The 27,753-nt window shown below is 48.9% G+C and overlaps 1 protein-coding gene across 1 annotated transcript; it reads left to right on the top strand.

The window, feature by feature from the left end:
* Positions 1 to 27,743, top strand: ATP6V1B1 (ATPase H+ transporting V1 subunit B1). Its single transcript, XM_003984103.5, has 14 exons — positions 1 to 233; positions 6,058 to 6,113; positions 19,508 to 19,606; positions 19,804 to 19,897; positions 20,470 to 20,547; positions 21,434 to 21,573; positions 21,982 to 22,083; positions 22,668 to 22,765; positions 24,164 to 24,287; positions 24,468 to 24,618; positions 24,865 to 24,947; positions 25,993 to 26,097; positions 26,296 to 26,425; positions 26,513 to 27,743. Exons 1-14 carry the CDS (start codon positions 116 to 118, stop codon positions 26,674 to 26,676), a joined length of 1,542 nt encoding a protein of 513 aa, XP_003984152.3. The 5' UTR covers positions 1 to 115; the 3' UTR covers positions 26,677 to 27,743.
* The last annotated feature ends 10 nt before the right edge of the window (positions 27,744 to 27,753 follow it).

Raw genomic sequence — 27,753 nt, forward strand, 5'->3', positions numbered from 1 at the left:
GGGAGGGGTGGCCACAGGGGCAGTCTGGTAAGCTCACTCCGGCTCCAGCTGGGCCCGAAGTGTTGCACTCACCACCAGCAGGCTCAGGCACTCGGGTCCGGCCTGCCACCTCGCCATGGCCACGAAGGCAGACAGTAGGCCCGGGGGGCTCCCCAGCGGTGGCTGTGACCTGGGCATAGCCCAAGAGCACATGCAAGCGGTCACCCGAAACTACATCACCCACCCCCGTGTCAGTGAGTACAAATCCCCAGAGGGTGAGGTTGGGGTGGGCTGCTGGGTCCCCAGGCTCTGCTTCGCAGGCTCAGGGAAAGGGGAGGACCGAGACTGAGGAAGACCAAGGGGGCTCTTGGTCCAGCAGAGTGATGTGGTGGACTGCCTGGACGAGGAGCCACCTCTGCAGATGTAGGGATGGGGTCCCCAGCCCAGGCTACCCCAGCGGAGAGGGCAGGGGTGTCCTTGCAGGAACCTCTCGGTCATCACCCTTATCCTGCTCTGAGACCCCAAGTTCAGAGAGAGCTCCCCACGGGCCCAAGTGTGTGTTTGTGATACACGCTCCTGTGTGAATATGTGCGTGTTTGGAGTACGAGCATGTGTACCAGAACATTCAGCATGAGGAAATGTATGATCAAGTGTTCTTAGGGAATATGTGTGGCAAGGCCAAGTATGTGCACTTTCAGGATGGAGAAATACATAACACTGTGTGTGTCACGTCAGTGGGCACATGTCATGTGTGCCTTACACGTGTCTGTGTGTATAATGCAGGGGAAGGATGTGTGTGCTCCCCCACTCGGGTGCGGATATGTGTAAATATGTGTGTGACAGCTTGCATGTGTGTATGATCAGAGTGAGGAAATGTGACAGTATATGTGCATGCTTTTACATTCAGACTGAGGGTGAATGTGTGTGTGTGCACGAGTGTGCGTGCTCATGGGGACAACATGGGTATGTGGTCAGGTGATGTCTTATGTCTGTGTATGTACAGTTGGGGGAGGGTGAGTGCCTGGCATGGCCATGGGTGCTGGATTATTTACCCTTGTAGGCTTCCTAGGTGTGCCCAGATGTCTGGGGCACAGAAAGCGGTGAGGTTCTGAGGACCAGAGGGAGAGCCCCCTCCATCTGTCCTTGCCAAGGTCATTCTCCAATTCTCAGATTCTCAGACAGCCCCACACTGGAGTAAACCGGCCTGGCCAGCACCAGCCAAGCAGAGCCAGAGGCTCCTAACAGGGTGTGTATGGAGAGAAGCTGGCCCTCTCTAGTTACCTAGGCCATAGTGGGAGTGACCTGACGGGGCAGCTGCGAGCTAGGTCTGCATTGAACGGAGTTGGCACCCACCCAGAACAGAGCAAGTACAGAGGGGGCAGGTCCAGAGAGGGCAGGTCTGGGGTGCTTAGGAGCAGAGCAGGGCGTGAGCAGGCACCTCCAGAGGCCTGAGGCAGGCACTGAGGGGTGGAGTGCATTCCAGCAAGGAAAAACTGAGTGAGACCGGATGTACCAAGGAGGCCCTGCAGGCCCTGCGTCTTGGAGGTATGGGGGAGGGCAGAGATCCAGATTCTCCCCTGGGGCAAAGCAGGGGTCACGAAGGCCCAGAAATTCGCAGTGACTGGAGCCCCCTGGAGTCCAGAGCTCAGGCCTGGAGACCTGAGCCCAGTTGTCTCAAGTTGTCTAACTCTCATCCAGACCCAAGTGATGGCCCACCCCTGCGGGACCCTCCCCCCCATCACTCCCTTCAGTGTGCCCTCCCAGGGACCCTGTGGGTGCAACCTCACCCCAGGGCCTCCTGCAGCCAGTTCCCTCCAGCCACGACCTTATTTAGAGTCAACAAGCCCTGGAGATTTGACCCAGACTGGAACCCAGGGGTGTCAGCGCCCCCATGCCGGCTTGTGTGTCACTCCATGTGGACCCCACCCAGGTGAATGTGTCACACCCAACAGCTGACCCAGAGACCAGGGTCTGCAGAGGGGGAGCCCCTCCACCACGACTCTGCTCCCTGTGTTAAAGATGTTCCCGCAGTGACAAAGGCTACCTGTGCTTTTGTTGCATACTAGTGTCCTCACAGGGCACCCCCAGGGGCCAGCCCCAGCCTGACAGCCTCCGCCCCTTGGAGCATACTGAGTTCCTCAGGGTGCTTCTGCACCCACAGCTTTCTCTGTTTCCACCTTCCGCCTCTGGGGCCTGAGGGATTTCCTCTCTGAGGGGTGAGGACCAAAACCTAGAGCTGCTACCCTCAGTTGGCTGGAGGCAGGACTCCTGCCCTGGCCTCCTACCTGAGCACTGTATGCGCTCTGGGCAGGAGAACTTTATGCAGAGACAGAAAGAGCTCAGGAGAACTGGGGATCCCAGGGGGACAGGGGATGGGGCAGCTGGCTCCCAACTCCAGGGCTTCCTCAGCCATAGATGGGGTGAGTCCAATAGAAGGCTTCCTGGAGGAGGAAGTGAACCAAACAGGCCTGAGGCATTAAGGGTGATTTCACTGCAGTGGCTGAGGGAATGGGCCAGAAGGGAGGGGGCAGGGTAGAATAAAGTGGGGAGTGAACCCTAGCAATATCCACCCTGGGCAGAAAGGAACTTCTCCTCCTTCAGAGCTAGAACTCTCTCCCTGAGGGGAGGCGGCAGCTTGGGGCTTCATCCATTGTGTGGGGCAAAAGATGCTAGGTGGGGTGGGAGGGAAGGGGGGAGGGGAGTAGTGCGCAGCACGAGCAAAGGAGCAAAGGACGGATGTCAGGCTGTCAGCCCTGCTGGAGGGACAGAGCCTGGTCAGATGATCACCCAGAGGCTGGAATGCCAAACCACTGAGGCAGGCTTTGCCGCCTGCCTCAGTTTCCTCAACTGAGAGGCCAGGAAGGTCACACTGAGTTTCGCCGGGCAGGGTCTTGGGCTGATTCTAAGAAGCCTGGTCTTCCAGCCCCTGCCCTCCCTCCCCTAATCCCTCTGGAGGGGATCAGGGAGGAGGTGCGGGACCTACTGCCCCGGGCTTGCCCCCACCCCCACCTCACGCATGGGCGCCTGGCTCAGCCGGCTCCCAGGACGCTGCAGGTGTGGCTGGGCAGGCCCTAATTAGTGGGCTGCATGGAGCCCCGCTGAGCCTTTGACCGGGAAGGCAGTGGGGAGATGGGGGCAGGGAGGGGCTCCAGGCCTGCGGCCCTAAGTGCAACCCAAAGTGTCAGCTGGGACAATGGAGAAGGGGAGGGGGCAGAGCAGAGGGAGGGAGTGTCTGCAAAGTCTCAGGAAGGCCTATTGAGGGAGTGCCCCTCAGAGGTCTTCTGGGCCAGCCCACTGCCTCCAGCGCTACCCCCACCTTTCACCTCTCCAGGGTTGAAGGGTATGTCCCAAGGCTGGGGGAGTGCCACAGGAAGCAGACTGACTTGTGGTGTGCCCCAGGAGAAATCAGCCAACTTCTGGGCCTTAATTTGCCACTGCATGCAATGGACACAATCAGTTGGGGGTGGATGCAAACAAAAGGCCTGGCTTCATGTCAAGGACACTTTTGTTGCTTAGCCACCACCTTGGCGGTGTCCAAACTAGACAGCTTCTAAGAAAAGATATGGTCTAGTCTGACTGGGGAGGCACAGAGTTCTAGTCTGAGGGGAGAGACATGATCCATCTCATTAAGGACTGACGAGCTGGAGAACAGGATGCCTTCTACAGTGGCATGGCTGAGGGCTGTGGCACTTCAGTGGGGAGCAGAGCCAGTGGCTGCCGGAGTCAGTTAAGGGCAGGGCACTGAAGGACGTGAAAAGTCGGGTGATAAACAGAAACAGCCACAGTGGAGTATCTGCAGTGAAAGGTCTAGGCTGTGGAGTGATGGACTCCTCCAGCAAGCATTTGGGAAGTCTACTAGAGCGAGGCCCTAGGGCTCTGGAAATCCAGAAAGGCGGCTTACAGCTGAGGCTGGTGGAATAAGATAGAGGCTTACAGACCACATGCTGGGCACCCAGCCCAAGGGCCTGGCCAGCAAGCAGCACTTCGTCCTGGCCCCTAGGCTACTCCCTGCCACTCACTGCTGCCCTCCCAAGGTAGAGCTATTGGATGTCCAGGTTAACAGGCTTCCCTGGACAGAAGCTGTGAAATGTGGGGAACCGCTGTGAAGGAAGAGAGGAAGTTGAAAGACCTGTCTCCTAGGTAGAACTGGAAAGTGTTCCCTGGGGCTTTCTGGACGTTGGGCTCCTTCCCCTCCCACACTCTCACCTCCCATCCAGCCTACCCACTCTGCATCTTGCTTCTGCCATCTCAGCCCTTTTGGCTGGTCTGGTATTTTCTCTATAGGGCCAGCAAGAGGCTTGTCCCAGTGCTTTTTAAAATGAGGCTCTGATCCAGTGTACCTGGTCCTGTGGGGTGGCCTAGAGAGAAGCCAGGTTGGAGAGTGCAAGGAGAGGGTGGAAGGTGGAGAAAGGAAGTCAGCAATGGAGCCCTACTTGCCAGAAGTTGGGCTGTGAAGGGCAGCAGCTTTGGAAGGACTGGGGCAGAGGGAGGGTTTTAAGATGGGAGATACCAGAGTTGCATGACGGAAGGGGCACAGAGAAGGAGGCACTGGCCTTCGGCCCTAGGGAGTAGTCATCTCTGGGGTCTGGGCCTCAGGACCAGGAGAGGCTGGCCTAGAGGGAAGGTTGGATACCTCCTCTATGGGAACTCGGAGGAAGCTGAAGGAGTTCCCCTGCTCCACGCCCAAGCCCTAGAAGAATGGATCTTCCGGCGCCTCTTGTTCTTGAGTGTTCCTAACAGTCCATAAGCTCAGAAGAGCCTTGCAAATATCCCCGCAGGGATCACCTTGCCCAGTCATCATCCTAGCCCATGCCCTGGTGAAAGGAATGCAGATCAGACAAAAACAGGGGGATGATCACTGAGCCCCATACTGGGGAAGGTGTGAGCTGGGGGCACTTAGTTTTCCTTGGTGTGGGGTGACTTGGCACCAGACTTGTATGAAAGCATGAGGGCTGGAAGCCAATGTGGTTTGACGGGAAGCAAGAGGTGGGGTCCCAGCCCCAGCTCTGCCACAAGCATGTTGGGTGACCCTGGCGTAGGTTTTCACCCTTCCGGACCCCATTCTCCTCCCCTTTTGAAAAGAGGCTTAGACCACTCTCTTCCCTTTGATGTCCTTCCAGTGAGTGACTCAGTGACCTCACGGACACTCTGGCCATCCTGCCATGCCACAGTCTCCGTGGTCTCATTCGTGCTTCACAGGGACCCCAGGGAAGAGCTATGTCTCCCAGGTTGTAGTTGAGGGAGAGTCCCAGGATCTCTCAGCCAGCCCCTAGCAGAGCCAAGATAGGCTTCCTGTCTGCCAGTCCATGGCTTTCCTATTGGGGTCCCCAACACTGGAGTTTGGGGCTCCCCAACACTGGAGTTAGAGGCTCCCTGTAAGCTGAGCTCATTTCCCCATTTTGGATCTCTCCAGCCACTAGGGCTGGGACATTCTACTTCTTCCTCTTTCCTTGTCACTCTCTCCCCTCTCCCACAGGCACCCAGGGAGCCCAGGGAGCCCAGGTTGTCCAGGCAGGGACTCTGGCTGGTTTTTCTCACCCATGCATGCACCAGCCCCCACCCCTCACACACCCAGACATGCGCACATGCACCATGTTCAATGAGTGTCAGGTGATGGAGGGAAGTGTGGTCCTGGTGGGGGGCAGGGAGGGCAATTCTCTACCCATTTCTAGCTGGGGGCCAGAAGCTTTTGGAAAATGTTGTGGGTCAGAGATGTAAGATGGGGGCTGAGGCCAGAGGGGAAGCAGCCTCAAGATAAGAAAGACCTCTTCGTAGTTGAGAGGGGAGGGGAGGATTCTGAGGGGCCTCTGCCCTTGCCCTGGCCCTCCCCCCAGCCTCCTGCAGGTGTCCAAGCCAGCAGGGAGCCCTGCGGGCAGGGGCATGACCCTTACAGCAATGGTGGCTGGCCCTGTCACAGCTAATGACCCTGACAGCCCAGACTGGGAAGGGGGTGGGGGTGGTGCATACAGGGAGAGAAAGCAGAAGATGCTTCTGTGTGTGTGTGTGTGTGTGTGTGTGTGTGTGTATCTGGGTGTGTGTCTGGGTGTGAGACCTCACCTACCTCCACTCCTCCCCCAGCCTACAGGACAGTGTGCAGCGTCAATGGGCCCTTGGTGGTGCTGGACGAGGTCAAGGTAAGATTCTTCCATATCTTCCCAGGCACCAAGGCCAAATCCCAGGGCTCCCCAGCCCCGGGTGCAGGATCTCTTCTAAACTGCCCTACCTCTAGCTGTCTGCCATGGGCCCATCGGTCCCTTCTAATTCCCTGTCCCCCATCCCCACACTCTTCCTCCCCAGCTGTCTCCCCCACCACCCTGGGTTTCCCTTCCTACCTTTTCAGTGTCCCCCTCTGCCCGCTCTGGGCCCTCAGAGACCACTCTTTACTGCCAAGGGCCTGGGGGATCTGGGCTATTGTGCCTCTTTCTACAACGGTGGAATGGTTGTAGTGAACTTCCTCACAAAGCTGGATGCTTTCACCTGCTGCTCCCGTGGGTCTTCTTTTAAAAGGAAGAGAAGGCAGAAGAGCCATGCCAGCTAACTTTTCTCCAGAGCTCAAGGTTTTCAGAGGCTTTTGGACTATCTCAGCCTGGGAACCAGCAGTGCGGGTGGGAAGTAAAGCGGGTCTCATGGAAGGAGATGGGATGTGGGCTCCTTTGTGTCCCCTGGGGCACCGCAGGACCAGGGCAGACTGACGGCATTTTGAATTTGGGGTTGGGGATTCTTAAGGCATAAAGGGCCCTGCAAAGGTGCCAGATCACTCTGCTGTCCCCCTTCCACCCAACAGTTCCACCTCTCAGGCTCCCGCCAGACACCACCCTCCCCAGCCTGGAAATCTGGGGCCACCCTTGATCCCTCCCTTCCTGGACCCCATCTGTCAGTATCAGTGATCTATCAGCAACCTCCTATCCCACTGCTCCCTGATTATAGCCATGGTCTCTGGATCCCCAGCCTGGTGCCCTGCCATCCTCCATGCTGCCCCCCTTCAGCATTGACCCCTTTGCTCCCCTGCTTCAAACTCACCTAGCACGCACAGCACCTTCACCTTATAGGCCCCACGTTCTGTAAGGGTCCCTCCACACTTTTCCACTCATGACGCATCCTCTCCTTCCCCGACGCCCACTGTGCCACTACTTGGAAACCCACCCTGCCTCTGGATGGAGCTGCCTTTTGATGTCTCTAGGCCTTTGCTCCTACTTTTCCCTCTGCCTCTCCAACTACCTTTCCTCCATACCCTTTCTTCCTCTGACTCCTCCCCAAGGCTAGCTGAGAGGTCACTTCTTCTGGGAGTTTCACCCAGGCCCCTGGACAATGAGCCTGTCCCTCCTCTCCCTCTTCTGTACTGTCTTGTTGGCAGCATCCATCAAGGCATCAATAGGATCACCACCTGGCCATATAGTCTCCTCCCTGCCCCCACAATGTCTCTCCTATTGGGTATTACTCTTGAGCCCCCAGAGTCCCATACCGCACTTTTACTGAACACCCAGTCCACTGTAGGTGCTCAGTTTGTTCAGAGGAAGGGTGAGTAAGTGAATGAGATGAATGAATAAGTGTTAGAATGACTAAACCAGACCCTCTTGTTTCTGGAAACCAGATCCCAAGTTCATAGAGACCTTACAGTCTGACCCACTAGTGCTGGGGATGCCCTGGGGGGAAGTGTGATGGAGTGGTTATGCATGTATGCACGGGGCTCACAAGGTCTGATTCAGACCTCTTCCGTTTTCACCTCAGCTCCATCTAGCTACCTCCTACTAGCTACCTGACAACCCTAGATTGGCAGCATCAGCACAGTTAGGAATACAGGTTCTGGGGCCCCTACCCCGGACCAACAGAATCAGGAACTTTAGAGAGCTGGGGAGATACAGAAGTCAGACTTTAAAAGCCCTCCAGGTGATGTGATGCTTCCTGAAGTTTGAGAAGCAGCTGTTTAGGTTTTCAAATCCTAGTTTCCTCATCTAATATAGAAGAGAGTTGTTGTGAGGACCAAATCAGATAAATGTATTTTTACTATTCCTCCTTGAGAACAGCTAGCGTTAGCTCTGCCTGGAAGACAGAAACGCTAATATGCTGGAGTAAACAGCTGGTGCCATCTGCCGCCCCCACTCATAGTATGGAGAGTCAGTACTTATGACATCCACTTTCCCAACTATAAAATGGGGCTAGACTGGGAAACGAGATAGACCCCCAGACCTATGGTTCTGCGATTATTGGATGCATCTCTCTCATAGAACAGAGTAACTGGGTGATGGAGATACCCAGGGAACCCTGGACTTGCAGAGGGCAGGAAAAGAAGCAGTAACATGTAGTCTCTTAAATTCAAGAGGCGGAGAAGACAGCTTTATGTACTCCTCTCTGCGGCCCCCATCCCTATCCCCAGTCTAGAGTTGCTTGGGTAAAATACCCCAATTCATCCTCTACAGCGCCACCTTCTGCCCAAATTGAATCATACCCGCAATTAGGCCTCCCACTTCCATCCTTCCGAAATGGAAAAATTCTTGGGGGAAAACTTTTGTGTAGATCAGAAGTTCTGAGCCCAGGCAATAAGGGACTCGAAATCATATGCAAACCTTTGAAGCTGGGTATTTGTGTGTCTTTACATTTTTCTAGGGACAGTTTCCATGATTTCATCTGATTTTTGGAGGTCTGAGTGTAGAGCATAAAATGTTAAAGCCTAAACCCCTGAGTGTAGAGTGTAAAAATGACTCCTCCAGATTATTAAACAGCCCCAATATGACAAACAATTACACAGGAGTTTCACAGGCATTAAAGAGGAGTCTGGTTAGCTGACATCCACCTGCCTGGGATATATTAGATTTCACTTGAGCAGTGGTTTTTAAACTAGAGCATGCATGAGAATCCCCTGGAAGAACCCAAAGTTCTGATTCATCAGTCTGAGGTTGGGGCCCAGGAATCTGCATTTCTGACAAGCTCCCAAGCTGCTGCTGCTGCTGCTGCTGCTGCTCGCCTGGGGCCCACACTTGAAGATACCCTGCTCTACAAGATCTTCCGACTGCCGTATTTTGAGAAACAGCAGTCCTTACTGAGACTTGGAGAAAGCTCTCCCCTTATCCACCAGACTTGGCTCCAAGTGTCTGTGGCCACTTCCAAACTTTTAAAAGAAAAAGCTTTCAGAAGTATGTGTATCAGCTCTGAAGACAGTTTCCGAAGAGGGGCTCCAAATTGCCCTGGGCATTGGCAGAAAGAGAGGCCTTGGAGGCCAGGGCTTCCCTGTACAAGTCCTGCCAGGCTTGCCAAGAACTTCCCAGTCCTCCCAGTGTGTAGAGCAGCTCCCCTCTACCCCCCCCCCCCCCCCCCCGGCTGGCTGAGAACTCAATGAAGCACCGAAGGTTGTACTGAACCATCCCTACCCTCTGTGGTCCTCCTAGTAACCAAGAATGGGAGGTGAGAGGATCAGGCTCTGAAATGGGGCTCCTTTGAGTATAAACTCATTGTTGCATCCTGGAATTCTCCCCCTGCACTCCCTGTCCCAACTGGCTATGGGCATCCCTGCCCCAAATAACTCACACACGCACACACAGAGCCTAGTATTCTCTTCCTAAAGGATTCCAAACTATACACCCTCCATGACTGGGTGTGATGGTTCTGACGGTTCTTTCAGGCATCTGACTGTAATCTCTCTGCCATTTAAAGTTCGTTTCCTCTGATTTCACCTCTCAGGGACACACGGTGCGCCACCTCCTCCACTCTCCTTTCCTTCCGCCCTCCGTCCCCCACATAAACCCACATGAAAAATGATGGCTTTTTATCACCCGGCTGCCTGGTTTCTATTGGGCCCATGGCCTGATTTCTTTGGGGCCCAACCTGGCCTGTGCTCTCTCCAGCAGTTTTCTTCCTGAGGTTAACAGCCCACCAGGCAAGGAGGCCAGTGGCTGTGTCAGGTGGACAAGCCTACAGAGCGTCAGAGGAATGCCCCGACTTTTTTAAAACTTGTTTCCGCGGGGGCCTTCCGGCCCTTGCTCTTGGGCCCCCTCTTGTGGTTGATGAGCCAAAGACCGCTAGACGTGAGCTGCCCCGCCGACCTCAGCGCATTCCTCCTGGGGGGAGCCCAGCTCTCTCAGCAACCCCACTCAGAGGGGCTGGTTTAGGGGGCAACCGAGGTCGCCTTCCTGGCATCCTTTTCACAGGACAAGGAGGGGCCCAAGCTGGAGCTTCCTCCAGTGACTTGTCAGAACTGCAAACCCTCCTGTCTCAGGTTTGACGGCCCCCCCCTCCCTCGCAGGGATGCAGTGAGGGAATGCCCCCCACCCTGTCACACCCCACTGGGAAATTGAGTCATAAGCCCCTCCTCCCAGACACTTAAGGTCACTATTTTGGGTAGAGCGGGGATTGAGTGATAGTAATGATGGTGGGAACCAGTAGCACTGTACTTGAACATCCCAAATTTTTATCACATTTTAATTACAAAAAAAAAAAAAAAAGCTCCTTATTACTAGTGAAACAAAAGACACGCAAATTTAACTATTTGTCCCTAACCTCCTTCCTCCCAGCCTCTTGAGACAGCCACTACAAAGATCCTGCTGTAAAGGGGCAAATAGATAGTATGTTAGAGGTTTACATTGGTGTTAGTCTCTTAAAACATATCAAGGATTCCCTCCATGTCAGTAGTTGCCCATTTTATTCATTCTTCTCAAGAGCAACATAGTAGGCGATAGCACGGATGTGCTGTGGTTTATTCAATGGTTCCATTTTTTTAATGGTTCCATTATTGATAGACATTCAGTGTGTTACCAGGTTTTGCTATTGCAAATGGTACAGCAAAATAGAGCCCCTTTACACTAGTGCCTTTATTGCTATAAGATAGATCCTCCGGAATGAAGTTGCTGGTTCAAAGTGTATATTGATTTTAAAAATAGATTTCAAATAGATATTGATGATTTGGGGCAACATTGCTAGCCCGGCAAGGTTGTGGTGATTCACATTCCAGTCAACCGTGTGTTAAGGGACCCACCCTCCAGCATCCTTGCCAGCCCTGAATATGTTCTTTCCTGGAATTTTGTCTATCTAATTGATGAACACTAGTACCTTCCTGTTTTTATTTACATTTGAGGATCTTTTTATAAGTTTGGATTTCACTTTGTCCTCTGTGAAATCTTCCTACATACTGAGGTGTACATTTTGAGCTGTGGGTGCTCCTTTTTTATTGTTCACGTTTGTTTTTGGTATTTTGCCATGCAGACATTTCAAATGTTTGTACAATCAAATATGTCTATTTTTGCATTTATGGCTTCTGGATTCCATACCTTGCCCAAAGACGTCTCTCTTATCCAGCTTTTCTAGGAAAGCTGAGAAAAGGAAAGAAGAAAAACTCTTCTGGTTTTGTTTGTTTTAGCTTTGTGTTTAAAGGTTTTATATGCCTGAATGTATTTCTGTTTATGACGTGGGTATCTTCTAAGTCGATACCCAGTTACGTCAGCACCCTTTGGTCAACAGATTTTGGTTTTCCCCATGAAGTAATATACCGCATTTGTTCTATAACAGTTTCATAAAATCTGGGATCTGTTTCTGGACTCTAATCTCTCCCACTTCTCTGTCTGCTTCACACCAACACTTAACCATTTGGCTTTAGCAGTTTTAGAACACGTTTTAATATCTGATACATCAAATCCTCCACCTTGACTATTTTTGGATATTCCCAGACACTTATGAATTTTAAGATGTTTATTAAGTTCCAGAAGAAACAGCAATTTGCTGGCAATGCATTTAATTTCTATGCTTTTGAAAAGGATTTATATTTTTATGACAGTAAGTCATTCTGTCTTGGAAAACACTATTGTTCTCCATTTGTTCAGGGCTTGCTTTATATCCTCAGTAAGATTTTATTATTTTCTTGTACCTTTCTTGTTAAATTTTTTTCCAGATATTGTATGGCTTTGGGCCCTATTGTGAATGGAATGTTTTTCCTAATTTCCTCTTTCGTTTATGGCTGGAATAGAAAAAAAAAAAAAGAGTTGTTGTTGGTTTTTTTAAAATCAGTGTATAGGTGACAGTGGTACAACAGATGGATTTTTATATATTTATCTTGTATACAACCAACTTCTTTTATTAATTCTGGGCATTTTTTGTTTTGTTTTTTAAGTAGAGCCTCTTGGGTTTTTCTAGGTATACAGTATCATCTGCAAATGAAGGGAATTATGTCTGCTTTTCTATTGGCAGACTTTAATTTTACTTGTGATTTTGAAGCAATTTCAAATTTATAAAAAGTGGCAAAAATAAAAATAGTGCAAGGAACATGCATATGGCCAACTGTTAACACTTTATTCCATTTGTTGTATCTTCTGCTCTGAGTGTGTGTATGTGTGTGTGCATAATTTTTTCCTAGGTCTTTTAAGGGTAAGTCATCCCCCAAAACTCCAGCATTTATTTCCAAAGAATACGGATATTCTCTTACATAACAACAGTAATTATCAATATCTGAAATTTACACTGATACTTTTACCTAATCTACATCTATATTCCAGTTTATCAGCTGACCTAATAAAGTCTTTTATAGCATTTTTTCCCCTCCAGCAGGGGATCCAGCCTCATCATGTCTGTTTAGCCTTCTGTAATCTGACACATGTTCACAGCCTTTCTTTGACATTTCTGAAGAATACAATCTCCTCTACCTTTAAAAAATAAATAAATAAATAAATAAATAAATAAATAAATAAATAAATAAATGAAGCATTTTCTATTTATGTCTATTGGTATACTTTTTCTTTTTTCTTTTTTGGTCTTATTGTATAAACTACAATTTCCAAAACACATTAAGTACAATGGTGATACAGACATCTCTGTGTGTTATTGATTTTATTAGAAATAAAAATGGATTTAGCATTTCACCATTTAGAAGCTTATTGAAGTTGGTTTTGTAAATAGTCTAGTGTTCAAGGAGTTGCCTTCCATTCCTGTCCTACACAGGATTGTATAAGAAACGCTGCCAAATTTTATCAAAAGCCTCTGTGGTTTCTATTTACATAATTCTGTAGCGTTTCTCTTATAATTCATACGTACAAACTCCCTATTTGAATTATATTGTCAAATGTTGAGATTGCCAGAAGTTGATTGATCTAGGCTTGCATTCTTTTAATAAACCCTATTTGGTCAAACTTGTTTGTTTATTTAATACACTATTTGATTTCACTGGCTAATAGTTTATTTATAACCTCTGCATCCATAAGAGAAATTGGTCTATGGGTTTTTGGGGGGTCCTATCTTTACTGGATTTGGGGTTGGGGGAGTTTTCTATTTTAGGTTTTGTTTCCTTCTAATGTTTATTTTCTGTTCTCTCATTATTTTGGCTAGTTCTTCCGGTGTAATGCTGAACAGAATGATGATAGCAGGCATTATTGTTTTGCTCCTAATTTTAAAGGGAATGTTTTATACATTATATCAGAGTACGGTATTTTCTGTGTTTTGTGGATGCTTTTTGGAGTTAAGGAATTTCCCTTTTAGTTTTTGAGAGTTTTGTTCTTTAATCATGGATATCATGATTCCCTAATCATCAAAATGTTTTAATCAGGGATAGTTTTTTTTTTTTTAATATTTTTTTTTCAACGTTTATTTTTTTTTTTTGGGACAGAGAGAGACAGAGCATGAACGGGGGAGGGGCAGAGAGAGAGAGAGACAGAGAATCAGAAACAGGCTCCAGGCTCCGAGCCATCAGCCCAGGGCTCGAACTCACGGACCGCGAGATTGTGACCTGGCTGAAGTCGGACGCTTAACCGACTGCGCCACCCAGGCGCCCCATGGATAGTTTTTTTTTTTAAGCTTTTTCTAGAATGTTTTAAGATGATCACAGGTTTTTTTTTTTTTAATCTTTGAATCCATTAATAAGGTAGATTACATTATTAGATTTCTAATATTAGACTAACCTTGAATTCCTAGAATAATTCCAACGTGGTCTTTTTAATTTTTGTGTGTGTGTGTGTGTGTGTGTGTGTGTGTGTGTTTGTCTTCATTTTTTGTTTTTTGATATTTTTCTTTTATCATTTGGTTTGTAACTTGACCTTTTTATACTTTTCTGGATTTGATTTGTAAGTATTTTGTTTAGGACTTTTTCATCTATATTCATATGTGAGATTGTGTATAATTTTCTCATAATTATATTATTTTGTATCAAGGTTATCCTTGCCCCATAAATTAATTAAAGACCATCTCTTTTCCATTAGTCTTTTTTTTTAATATGAAATTTATTGGCAAATTGGTTTCTATACAACACCCAGTGCTCATCCCAACAGGTGCCCTCCTCGATGTCCATCATCCACTTTCCCCTCCCTCCCACCCTCCCATCAACCCTCAGTTTATTCTCAGTTTTTAAGAGTCTCTTATGGTTTGCCTCCCTCCCTCTCTAACTTTTTTTTTCTCTTCCCCTTCCCCATGGTCTTCTGTTAAGTTTATCAAGATCCACATAAGAGTGAAAACATATGGTATCTGTCTTTCTCTGTATGACTTATTTCACTTAGCATAACACTCTCCAGTTCCATCCATGTTGCTACAAAAGGCCGTATTTCATTCTTTCCCATTGCCAAGTAGTATTACATTGTATATATAAACCACTTCTTTATCCATTTGTCAGTTAATGGACATTTAAGCTCTTTCCATAATTTAGCTATTGTTGACAGTGCTGCTATAAACATTGGGGTACAAGTGCCCCTATGCATCAGCACTCCTGTATCCCTTGGGTAAATTCCTAGCAGTGCTATTGCTGGGTCATAGAGTAGATCTATTTTTAATTTTTTGAGGAACCTCCAAACTGTTTTCCAGAGCGGCTGCACCAGTTTGCATTCCCACCAACAGTGCAAGAAGGTTCCCGTTTCTCCACATCCTTGCCAGCATCTATAGTCTCCTGATTTGTTCATTTTAGCCACTCTGACTGGTGTGAGGTGGTATTTCAGTGTGGTTTTGATTTGTATTTCCCTCATGAGGAGTGACGTTGAGCATCTTTTCATGTGCCTGTTGGCCATCTGGATGTCTTCTTTAGAGAAGTGTCTATTCATGTCTTCTGCCCATTTCTTCACTGGATTATTTGTTTTTCAGGTGTGAAATTTGGTGAGTTCTTTATAGATTTTGGATACTAGCCCTTTGTCCGATATGTCATTTGCAAATATCTTTTCCCATTCCGTCAGTTGCCTTTTAGTTTTGTTGATTGTTTCCTTTGTAGTGCAGAAGCTTTTTATCTTCATGAGGTCCCAATAGTTCATTTTTGCTTTTAATTCCCTTGCCTTTGGAGATGTGTCAAGTAAGAAATTGCTGAGGCTGAGGTCAGAGAGGTTTTTTCCTGCTTTCTCGTCTAGGGTTTTGATGGTTTCCTGTCTCACATTTAGGTCCTTCATCTATTTTTAATTTTTGTGAATGGTGTAAGAAAGTGGTCTAGTTTCATTCTTCTGCATGTTGCTGTCCAGTTCCCCCAGCACCATTTGTTAAAGAAACTGTCTTTTTTCCATGGGATATTCTTTCCTGTTTTGTCAAAGATTAGTTGGCCATACATTTGTGGGTCTAATTCTGGAGTCTCCATTCTATTCCATTGGTCTATATGTCTGTTTTTGTGCCAATACCATGCTGTCTTGATGATTATAGCTTTGTAGTAGAGGCTAAAGTCTGGGATTGTGATGCCTCCCACTTTGGTCTTCTTCAATATTATTTTGGCTATTTGGGGTCTTTTATGGTTCCATACAAATTTTAGGATTGCTTGTTCTAGCTTCGAGAAGAATGCTGGTGCAATTTTGACTGGGATTGCATTGAATGTGTAGATTGCTTTGGGTAGTATCGACATTTTAACAATATTTATTCTTCCAATCCATGAGCACAGAATGTTTTTCCATTTCTTTGTATCTTCTTCAATTTCCTTCATAAGCTTTCTATAGTTTTCAGCATACAGATCTTTTACATCTTTCGTTAGGTTTATTCCTATGTACTTTATGATTCTTGGTGCAATTGTGAATGGGATCAGTTTCATTATTTGTCTTTCTATTGCTTCATTATTAGTGTATAAGAATGCAACTGATTTTTGTACGTTAATTTTGTATCCTGCAACTTTGCTGAATTCATGTATCAGTTACCCATTACTTTTGACAAGCTCAAGTAAATTTCAAATTATTTGTTCTTTGATTGTCAGAACTCACTTGTAAAACTCTCTGGGACTGGTGTTTTCTTTGTGGAAAGATTTTACCTATGCAGTATCTTAAAAATTGTAGGACTATTGCAGCTTTCTGTTTAGTTTTTGATTGGTTTTGGTTTGAGTTGTATTCTTTTGGGACTTTATCCATTTCATCTAAGTTCCAAACTGTATTGCATAAAGTTGTTTATAATTTCTTTTTGTTACTTTTTAATATTATCAGTATAGCTAATTTTGGCTTTTTTATTCCAACAATTATTTATGTCTTTACCCTTTTCTTAATGAGTGTTGCTAGAGATTTGTCTAGTTTTTTTTTTTTTAATGTTTATTTATTTTTGAGAGAGAGAGACAGAGCATGAGCCAGGGAGGGGCAGAGAGAGGGAGACACAGAATCTGAAGCAGGCTCTAGGCTCTGAGCTGTCAGCACAGGGCCCGATGCAGGGCTTGAACCCACAAACTGTGAGATCATGACCTGAGCTGAAATCAGATGCTTAACCAACTGAGCCACCCAGGCGCCCCTAGAGATTTGTCTATTTTAATGAGGCTTTTCAAAGAACCAATTTGGATTTTGATCTTCCTTGTTATATATTTGTTCTCTGTATTAATGATTTCTGCCCTTCTAATATTTCTTTTACTATATTGTTTTTGTTAAGGATTTTCTTTTAATTCCATTTAGTTAACTTACAGTGTTATATTAGTTTCAGGTGTACAACTAGTGATTCCACAATTCTGTACCTCAGCCGGTGCTCATCACAAGTGTCCTCCCTAATCCCCATTCCCTATTTCACCCATCCCCCCACCCTACTTTATTGGGGGTTTTAATGCTGTTCTTTTTTCTAACTTTTCACGTTGCATACTCTTAAACTTCCTCAATTTTTTTTCTTTTTTAATGTAAGCATTCAAAGCTTAAATGCATCACAGATGTTGATATATAGTTTTTCATTATTAGTACAAAATATGTTCTAATTCTACATTCTCTATATTAGGTGTTTAAATTTCCAAATATATGTTTTTTCTAACTATCTTTTTATTATTGATTTCAAACTTATTTTGATTATGGTCAGAAAACATGGTACAGCTTGATTTATTCTATAGGTCATGACATGAAGTGATACCCTTTTTCATTCTTTTCTATTTCATTTATCATTTAAGTTTTTATTTCCTCTGATATCCAAAGGAGTTATTTAGAGGAGTACATTAACTTCTAGGAACACTGTGGGAGAGTGGGGATAAAAAAAAATATCATATTTTTATCATTTATCTTTATCAAATTACGATTATGGGGGTGCCTGGGTGGCTCAGTTGGTTAAGCATCTGATTTCCGCTCGGGTCATGATCTCGTGGTTCATGAGTTCAAGCCCCCACATCTGGCTCTGCACTGACAGTGCAGAGCCTGCTTCGGATATTCTCTCTCTCTCTTCCCCTGTCCCACTTGTGCTAGTTCTCTCTCTCTTTCTCAAAATAAATAAATAAACTTAAAAAAAAAGATTATGATTATGACTTACTCCCTGAAGCAAATCAACCACCTGGGAAGCAAGGTGAGGGAGCCTGAAGAATGCTATGCATTCTCTCCGGTACCTCCCCAGAAAGAAAGTGCAAGTACAGGTACAGGGCTTAGCTCTCTTGGTGCTGACAGCCAGTGTCAGTGGGGAGGGTCTGCTCTCTCAGCCCAGACTCCTTGGCCCAGCTCATAGCCTCTTCTAGATGTGGGGAAAGACCAGGAACCTGGTTTCCTGAGCATGTGCAGACTGCAGAGCTCAGGATTCCCTTGGGGCAGACCTCCACCTGCCCGACCTGCTGCCTATGGTCCTGGAGGGACAGCCTAACCATTTTTTAATTAAATTATAATTCACATATCATAACCTTCATTCTTTTAAAGTGCACAGTTCAGTGGCTTTTCGTATATACACAGAATTATGCAACCATCACGACTACTTGATCCCAGAACATTTTCATCTCCTCCACAAGAACACCTGTACCTGTTAGTCATCACCCCCAATCCTCTCTCCGTCCAGCCCCCAGCAACCCCTAATCTTTCTATCTTCATGGATTTGGCTATTTCAGACACTTCGTATCAATGGAATCATATGAGACGTGGCCTGTTGTGTCTGGCTTCTCTTAGCATGTTTCAAGGCTCATCCATGTTGCAGCATATTATCATATTTCATTCCTTTTTAAGGCTGAATAATATTCCATGCTACAGATACACCATCTTTTGTTTAACCATTCATCAGTTTGTGGACATTTGGGTTGTTTTCACTTTAGGGCTATTATGAATAATGAGGCTACTTGATTATGAACACTTACATGCTTTCATACACCAGTTTCTGTGTGGTCATGTGTTTTCATTCCTCTTGGGTTTAATACCTGGGAGTGTAATTGCTGGCTCATCCAGTATCTCTGTATTTAACCTTTCGAGGAAGTGCTACACTGTGTTCCAAAGTGGTGGCCCCATTTTACATTCCCACCAGCAGTGTCCGAGGGTTCCAAATTCTCCACACCCTCAACAACACTCATGATCATCTGTCTTTTTTATTACAGCCACATTCGTGAGTGTGAAGTGGCATCTCATTGGTCTGCATTTCTTTAGTGGCTAATGACGTTGAGCATCAACAGGTGCTTATGTGCTTACTGGTTGTTTGCATATCTTCCTCAGAGAAATATGTATTTAGATCCTTTGCCCATTTTTTAAGGTAGGGTATTTGTATTTTTACTTTTGAGTTGTAAGAGTTCTTTACATATTCTAGATATTAGCCTGGTTCTTTTTAAACTGACAAGAAAAGATACTACACTTGATCATAGCCAAAAGAGAAGTGATTGCCTCATTCGTTTTATTCCTGAACGCTGTGAGGATGACATGTGAATCAACCCCAGCCCCATAGCTAGGGAAAGACCACCACTGGCACAAGGGGACACCTGGCAGCCCAGGAGAGCACTGTGCCAGTGTTTTCACCATTAGTCCACAGGGGCAGAAACAACTGTCCACAGGACCTGAACAGCCGTATAACTACTACATTTTACAGAGCTGTTACAAGGTGCCGGGCACCAGCTAATGACTTTACACATATCACTTTCTCTCCATACAAGCTCTTTGAAGTAGGTATTATTATCATCCCCATTTGAAAGATGAGGCTCATAGACATTAAGGAACTTCCACAAGGTCACACAGCTTCTAAGCATCAGAGCTTCAATTCTCACCCTGGTCTCCCAACTCTAAAGTTGACACCCCTACCCGTCCAGGTACACTGACTCCCAAACAGAATTCAAACGTTGCACTTCCCAGCCCCTCAAGCTCACTTCCAAGAGGGGAGATAGAAGCTTGAGACAGGGTCAGGGAGGGATGGGGGGAGACAGGGACTTCACCTCTGGTCTCACCACTGCTCTGGTCTCATGTCTGCTCTCCTCTCCTGCTAGTTTGCCCAGTACGCTGAGATTGTCAACTTCACCCTCCCTGATGGGACTCAGAGAAGCGGGCAGGTGCTTGAGGTGTCAGGGACCAAGGCAATTGTTCAGGTAAGTGGTGTCAGTGCCATGTTGGCTGAATAAATGAACAGACCCAAAGTTCCTGACTACCTTATAAGCTCTGAAGGCAAAAAAAAGTCCTATTTTCCCAGAGTGTCTTGCCTAGAGCTGGGTTCCAAGGGAGCATAGAATGGAAGGCCCCATTGTCCCCAGCAAGCCCCTTATTAGAGTAACCTCTTGTCCCGTAGGTGTTCGAAGGAACCTCTGGGATCGATGCCCAGAAGACCACCTGTGAATTCACAGGGGACATCCTACGGACTCCAGTGTCAGAGGACATGCTAGGTAAGGGTGGGGGTGAGGTGGGACGGGGAGCTCCTGTGTCCTCCCAGCCTAGCTTTCCTAACCACACACTTAGCACTGCATAGCCATTGACTCTTTGCATGTCTGCCTCCCTGTGAGTTCGTACAGGTCAGAGGTTTTGTCCTCTCTTTGACCCCCAGCTCCAGCTCAGGGCTGGACATGCAGCAGATGTCCAGTAAATGAGGAAGGCAGTTTCAATAAACTGGAGGCACAGTAGGTAACCATCTATTTGTGGTTAGGCTGAAACAGAGTGCACATCCTCCAACTTTCTCCCAAGATCCGCCATACCTGGACCTCTCCTCTTTCCAGCCCTAAAACCCTCCATTAGAGTCATTTCCTGGGCCAAGACCTCTGCTGTAAAGATTTCCAGGCAAGGAGGGAAGATCCCCAAGGAAACAGTCACTGTAGCCAGCTCTCTGGGGATAACGGAGGGTTGAGGGGAGAGGGACATGTAAGAGGCAGGTGGGAGCCGGTGGTGGTGTGGATGGTGAGCAGCAGTGAGGGAGACATGGGGCTGGCCCTAAGCATCTCCCAACATCCTCCCCCACCCTCAGGTCGGGTTTTCAATGGCTCCGGTAAGCCCATTGACAAGGGGCCAGTGGTCATGGCAGAGGACTTCCTGGACATCAATGGTGAGTGACCAGAGAGGCTCTGGACAGCTTTCAGGACCCAGCTTCCAACCACCTTCCCCACCCCTAGCCATCACCTTTGCCACCTTGCCCTTGGAAGTTCTGCCCCAGACACAGGCCAGGGGCAATTGGCCAGGGCTCACCTCCAAAGGCTGGTCAGACTACCAGGCAGATCAGGTGTGCTCTGAGCACTGTAGAGGCCTGTCTGTCCCCAAATCTGCCACAGAGCCTGAGATACTGCCGTAAGCCCTTCATATCCAGTTCCTTTAAATGCCATCATCATGTGCAAAGTTCTATGTGTGCCCCAGGACCATCACTCTCCTGCCTTCCAGTTCCCTGTCCCCACCCCTCAGAGCTGCCTGGGGTGGCTTGCAGAAGCAAACACAGCCCCTTCCCGGTGGGAGGCCATCCTGAGTCCTCCAATCCTGTCAGTTCTGAGGACAAGATGGAGGCCCACAGAGGTCTGTGGCTGGCCCCAAACCACTCAGCAAGTCAGAGGCAGAGCGGAGCAAACACATCCACTCAGACAGCTCCCCAGGTCATCCTCAGTTCCTTCGTGCCCCACAAAACACCTGCTCAGCCTGGACTCCTCCCACCTGCCTGCTGCTTCCAATGTGCCAGGTAGTGCTATCCAAGGGAGTACTGAACTGTGGCTATTTAAATACGAATTAATTCAAATGGAATCAACTTTCATTTCAAAACCACATCTCGTGCGCCCAATGCCATATGTGGCTAGGGCTAGTGTAACTGGGCAGTGTAGTTAGAGCACATTTTCATCACCACAGAAAATTCTGTCAAATAGTGCTGCTCTGGAGTCTGGAGCAGGGTTGGGGGAGGGCAGGGAGGGACTTAAGCCCTTGAGCATGGGTCCATGATCGTCCTCTCCCAGGCCAGCCCATCAACCCCCATGACCGCATCTACCCTGAGGAGATGATTCAGACGGGCATCTCTCCCATCGATGTCATGAATAGCATTGCCCGTGGTCAGAAGATCCCTATCTTCTCAGCAGCCGGGCTCCCCCACAATGAGGTGAGGCCTGCGGGGTCCTGCGGACATGACCAAGAGGAAGGGATGAGGCAGAGGCCAGGGCTGGTGGGCCAGTGAGGACGGTCTCCTGTGTCAAGCAGTCAGGGACCAGCCAAGCAGGGGTCTTCGCCATCCAGACTGGCAGTTGTCCTCTGGCAGCTCACGGACTTAGAGCTGCATAGGCCTCCTCATTGTCCCCAAGCAGGTCTTCAAGCCTCCACCCTGGGAAAGGCTGTAGGGCCTGGGGCAGCCCTTTCGCCTTTCTGCCCTGGGATCCCTCCTGCCAAAGGCCTTGGCAGGAGGATGGATTGGAAATTGCTCCATCCATCATCCTCAGTGGTGCTGAGTGGGCTGGACTCTGGGTCTGGGCTCTGGTTCTGATGTTCTTCCTCCCAATCCACTCCACCCCAGATTGCCGCCCAGATCTGCCGCCAGGCTGGGCTGGTGAAGAAGTCCAAGGCTGTGCTGGATTATCACGATGACAACTTTGCCATTGTCTTTGCAGCCATGGGGGTAAGAGGAACTGGGCAGATTGGCAAGTTCTGGCAGCCTTGTCTCCCTTGGACCCTGGCTCTGTCTGATCTGATGAGGGAGGCATAATCCTTCTCCCTGAGAAGCTGTCAGAGTCCAGGCCTGTCTGGTGGGAGAGGCAAAAGCATGACTGAAGGTGGGCTCAGTGACTAGGACAGTGTGTCCCTCAAGCCATCCCAAAGGACATGGCAGCTATAAGACGAGCCCAGGATGACCTGGAGGAGGGAGAAGCCAGGGAATTTGGGGAGACAAGACACCTTCAGAGAGGGGATATGATGGGGCCCTCAGAGGGCCAGAGGAGGGTTTTAGCAGGGGAGCAGCTGGCTAAGTAAGGGGTTGGGATGGCACTGAGCAGAGCTCAACCTGAAGAAATCTGAACTCTTTGGGAACCTGATGAGATCCCAAAGATGAGAGCAACCCAGCCCCTGCCTTCTCAAGTTCAGGGTCATCCCAGGAACTGGTAGCCAGTCAGTCAATAGGGTTTACTGAGAAGAGATGGGAGGGGCCAGGGCCCCTGCCCTTAGGCTGCAGGGACCCCTCTCCAGCCCTCCCTGCTGTGTGTCCAGGTGAACATGGAGACAGCCAGGTTCTTCAAGTCCGACTTCGAGCAGAACGGTACCATGGGGAACGTCTGCCTCTTCCTGAACTTGGCCAACGACCCCACGTGAGCCATCCCCTGGTACCCAGACTGCCTTCAGGCAGCAGGCCCCGTCCCCTCCCAAAATCCAGAGTACCAGGGCTCAGAAGTATCCCAGAACCACAGCCATTGGCCCAACCCCTGGTAGTGCAGAGGGGAAAACTGAGGCTCGGTAAGGGGTAGGGACAGCCCACAACCCTGCCTGCCACCTGCAGTCCTCTGTCCTTCCTATAGTCTGCATCCAGCCACTGTCCCAGGTCAGGGCTCCTCATCCTTGCACCACCACCAAAGTCCCCACTATAGTCCCCACTATAGACAGATTTCCTTAAATGCTTTGTTTGCAAAAACTGCTATTTGTTAATTTTTTTTTTATGAGTATAGTTGACATATACTGTCACGTTAGTTTTAGGTGTGCAACATTGTGACTGAATTTCTCTATAGGGTATGCTGTGCTCACAAGTGTAGCTGCCATCCGTCCCTAAGCAACATCATTACCATACCACTGACTATATTCCCTCCACTGTGCCTTTCATCCCTGTGACTTATTCATTCCATAACTGGAAGCCTGGATCTCCCGCTCCCCTTCACCCATTTCACCCATCTCCCCACCCCTTCCCTCTAGCAACCATTCGTTTATTCTCTGTATGTATAGGTCTGACTCTGCTTTTTTGTTTGTTTATTCATCTGGAAAAACTGCTATTTTTAAAGTTTAGGAAATGTGAGTTTAAATCAGTAGGTCAGGTGGATGAAGAAAAAACATCTAATAAGCTGTCCTGGGTACTGAAGGTATTCCTAAAAGTAAGTAACAGAATTCTGGAGGCCAGGATGATGTCACCAGAGGAAAGGCCCACAGGCTCAGAGCTTGAGGATTGAGGGCACCTGGAGCCAGAGGAAGGGATTCAGGAGAGCTCCAAGTGGAAGGGGGCTGCCAAGCGGGCAGGGCAAGTGTACAGAGCACGCCCACTACGTGTGCTCTGGAGTAGTGAGGGGAACCTTACAGAAAGAATCCAGAGGGTGCCCCAGCTGAGCCAAGTGCAGGGGGATGAGGGGGCAGGGGAGGCTGGGGAAGAGAGAGCTACAGCAGGAGCCCTGCCCCTGCCTAGCTCTGATGGGCCGGAGCCCCTAATTTTCGGGCCTGCAGGGACAGGGTGCTGTCACCCTTGCCAGACACTCCTGGCCCTGCCTGTGCCACTCTCACCCAACTCTCTGCCTGTCCCAGGCCCCCTACCCCTTCCTACCTTGAACAGGAAGGAGGAGTGTCAGGATCGGCGGACTGTCCACCCCCAAGAACCATAGCTGTGACCTGGGGGCTGGGAGCAGAGGCTCATCTTGTCTACTCCTCTGCTGCTATGCACGGTTCCCTTTCCACTCAGCACTGGGGCTAAACGGACCTCTGAGCTCTCTAAACACTGGCTGTACCTCCAGGATCGAGCGGATCATCACCCCACGCCTGGCACTGACCACTGCTGAATTTCTCGCCTACCAGTGTGAGAAGCACGTGCTGGTCATACTGACCGACATGAGTTCCTACGCAGAGGCCTTGCGGGAGGTGAGGCAGCTGGTGAAGGGTGTCAGGGTCACGCCTGTCTCTCCCTGGTCCCTACACCCCAAAGCTCTCCCACCCAGGCTTGCCCCTATTCCATTTCTCATAGTCACTAAACCTCCCACTCGCCCTTCCTTGTATTAGCCTCTTGCCCCCTTCCTTACCCCAGTGACACTGGTATCGCAGGTCTCCGCTGCCAGAGAGGAGGTGCCCGGGCGCCGAGGTTTCCCAGGATACATGTACACAGACCTGGCCACCATCTATGAGCGGGCAGGCCGTGTGGAGGGCCGGGGAGGATCCATCACTCAGATCCCCATCCTCACCATGCCCAATGATGGTGAGCCTCTTCACTGCCCAATACCCTCTGCAGCCCTACTGTCCTCCTTTCCCACTGGGATGCTTAAAGGGCTCACGGTTTTTTGCATAGATGTGCAGTAGCTCTGTTCATCCATCAAGAAGTTCACTGTCTTTTCCTCGCCTCCACATACCCCATCACTCCCATGAAAGGAATAGAACCCACGTGGCCCTGATTGGGTGGAGATGTGGGCCGTGTCTACACTGAGACCAGTGCATTTCTTTGCAGATATCACCCACCCAATCCCAGACCTGACGGGCTTCATCACAGAGGGACAGATCTACGTGGATAGACAGCTTCATAACAGACAGGTACTGTCCCCTCCCTACCCACCTAGTGCTCTCCTCACCACCCCCAGAGACACCCCATCACCTGCCGTGCTTGATTTCTCTGTGAATTAGGAGGGGCCAGGCAAGGCTAACTCCAAAGAGGAGATGATCCGGGAAGACTGTGTGGTTCACAGACACAAGACAAGTCTGGCATAGAATCCAGACTACCTGACTGGAACCTTGAGAAAATAATCTTTCTGATCCTAGGTTTCCTTACCTATAAAATAGAAACAATAGTATTTATCACACAGTGGAGTGCGTGGCGGCATGTAGAAAGCATCCAGCAGATAGTAGATACTAAATGAATACCACTTCTCTTTCTGGTAATTTGCTTTGGTGAACAAAACAATGGGTAACTGACACAAGTAGATGGTGAATAATGTGCTAACAGGTGAGAAAATGTGTCTGTCCCATCTGAAGTTAAAGGCAACCCCTGTGACTTTTTCCTCTTTGCTTAGTAGGTTCCTTCTTTGCAGCTATTAACTAGGAAGCTTTAACCTGGTTTTTGTCCAAATAACCAAAAGTTTTTTTTTTTTTTCAACGTTTTTTTTTTTTTTATTTATTTTTGGGACAGAGAGAGACAGAGCATGAACGGGGGAGGGGCAGAGAGAGAGGGAGACACAGAATCGGAAACAGGCTCCAGGCTCCGAGCCATCAGCCCAGAGCCCGACGCGGGGCTCGAACTCACGGACCGCGAGATCGTGACCTGGTTGAAGTCGGACGCTTAACCGACTGCGCCACCCAGGCGCCCCACCAAAAGTTTTTAAGTAGTGACTTTCATTACCTAATGTCATGTCATCTCCACCTTCCACCCTCCTGTCCAGGAGCACACCTATAGACACCTGCATCCCAAGCCCTAGAATCTGTGGGCCATAAAGGAGGGCAGGGTATGAGCAGCCCACCTCTCTGTCAGATGAGTGAGGACCAGTCTCTTAAGATTCTCAGGGGGAGGAGAGACAAGTAGGGGTAGGAAGGAAAGGAAAGTTTGGACCCTGCCTTCTGCCACTCACTTCTTTTGCTCCCCCAGGTCTATCCCCCCATCAATGTGCTCCCTTCCCTGTCGAGGCTAATGAAGTCTGCCATTGGGGAGGGCATGACGAGAAAGGACCATGGAGATGTCTCCAACCAACTGGTAAGAAGGAGAGGGCCCAGGGACTGGCGGGTAAGTTAGTTTCAGAAGCTGGAGGTTTGTGCCGGTACCCAGACCACGAGCTTTTCTCTGGCAAAATCCCTCCCCCTTTGGGGTCCCCACACAGCCAAATTGGGGGCCATTGGACTTCTGTGATATGCCTGCGGTGACCGATGGACCGTCTCTCCCCCCTTCACCCAGTATGCTTGCTATGCCATCGGGAAGGATGTGCAGGCCATGAAGGCGGTGGTGGGGGAGGAGGCGCTCACTTCCGAGGACCTGCTCTACCTGGAATTCCTGCAGAAGTTCGAGAAGAACTTCATCAACCAGGGTGAGGCGCACTGGGGGTGGTCAGGCAGTAACTCCCTTACCTGGCTACGTATGCACGCACATGCACACACTCCTACTCTGTCCCTAGGTCCCTACGAGAACCGCTCCGTGTTTGAGTCCTTGGACCTGGGCTGGAAGCTGTTGCGCATCTTCCCCAAGGAGATGCTGAAGCGCATCCCTCAGAGCGTGTTGGATGAGTTCTACTCCCGCGAGGGGGCGCCGCAGGACCCCGCGTCAGACACAGCGCTCTAGCCCTGCCCACAGTCAGACCCCAGACTGTGTCCTGGGACCCCTGCTACACCCGTTCTACGCACGCCTGGAGTTCCACACACCCAACCAACCGCTTGAGTGCTCACGGTCCGCACCCCGCCCACTCCCACGCTTCATCCCTCTGCCTGGAGTCCCTGCACTGGGCAAGAACAAAAGGTGTTAAGCCTGTATCAAGCACTTGAGAATCACCTAGAGAACTTTGCAAAATACCAAGGCCCAGGCTCCAAACCAGATCAATTAATACGAATCTGTAGGCAGACGTCCTCTGCATCAGTATTTTTCCCCCAGGTACAGCCAGATGGCAACCACTGGTATAGAGACTGCAAGATAACCCACGGAAGGATAATTAAGGTTGACACACTCTCTAACCCCAACACATACATAGGGCTTGCTGTCATTCTTAGGATCCTAGCACCCCAGAAACAACAGCCCACAGAATCCCCCAACTGCCAGGACCTCCTCAAGCTTTGTCCCTGCAACGCATTGTCACTTTATCTTAATTTGTTCGTTAGAAGCCAGTTGTTAAGGCCCCACCTGGGGAAGGTATCCAGTAGAATTTGCTGGCTTTTAAGGTGCATAGGAGGGGTGCTGACGCCTTTGGACCACTGGGGTTGGGAAGGCAAGTGGGCTAGCAGAAGAGGTTTCCCTGGAATGAGGGAGAGCTGCTTCAGGGTGGAGAATCTGCATTTTTGTCCCTCCCTGTAGGTCTCTGTGGTCTTGGGAGAAACTGCGCCCCCCTTCTTAGATTTCTCTGGGGGAAATACCAGGAATGATGTGGCACAGAGGGGAGAAGGTAGTCAGAAGTGGGTGGTATGGTCGGGTATATCTACATTTGACCCTGGGGCCTCAGTAAACCTCTGATAAGCTTGGGGTCATTCCCCCGAGAAGGGATGGAATGTGGATACGGTTCAGTAACACTCAACAGTGACTCAAGCAACACTGATGGCCTGACTGCCATGTATTGTAAAAACTCAAAAAGGCAAACTGAGGAAAACATTGACAGCAAAATATGTATAAAGGGTTACTATGTTAATAGGTTTTACAAATCAGTAAGAAACA

Source organism: Felis catus, chromosome A3 (assembly GCF_018350175.1).
Source record: "Felis catus isolate Fca126 chromosome A3, F.catus_Fca126_mat1.0, whole genome shotgun sequence".
NCBI lineage: Eukaryota > Metazoa > Chordata > Mammalia > Carnivora > Felidae > Felis > Felis catus.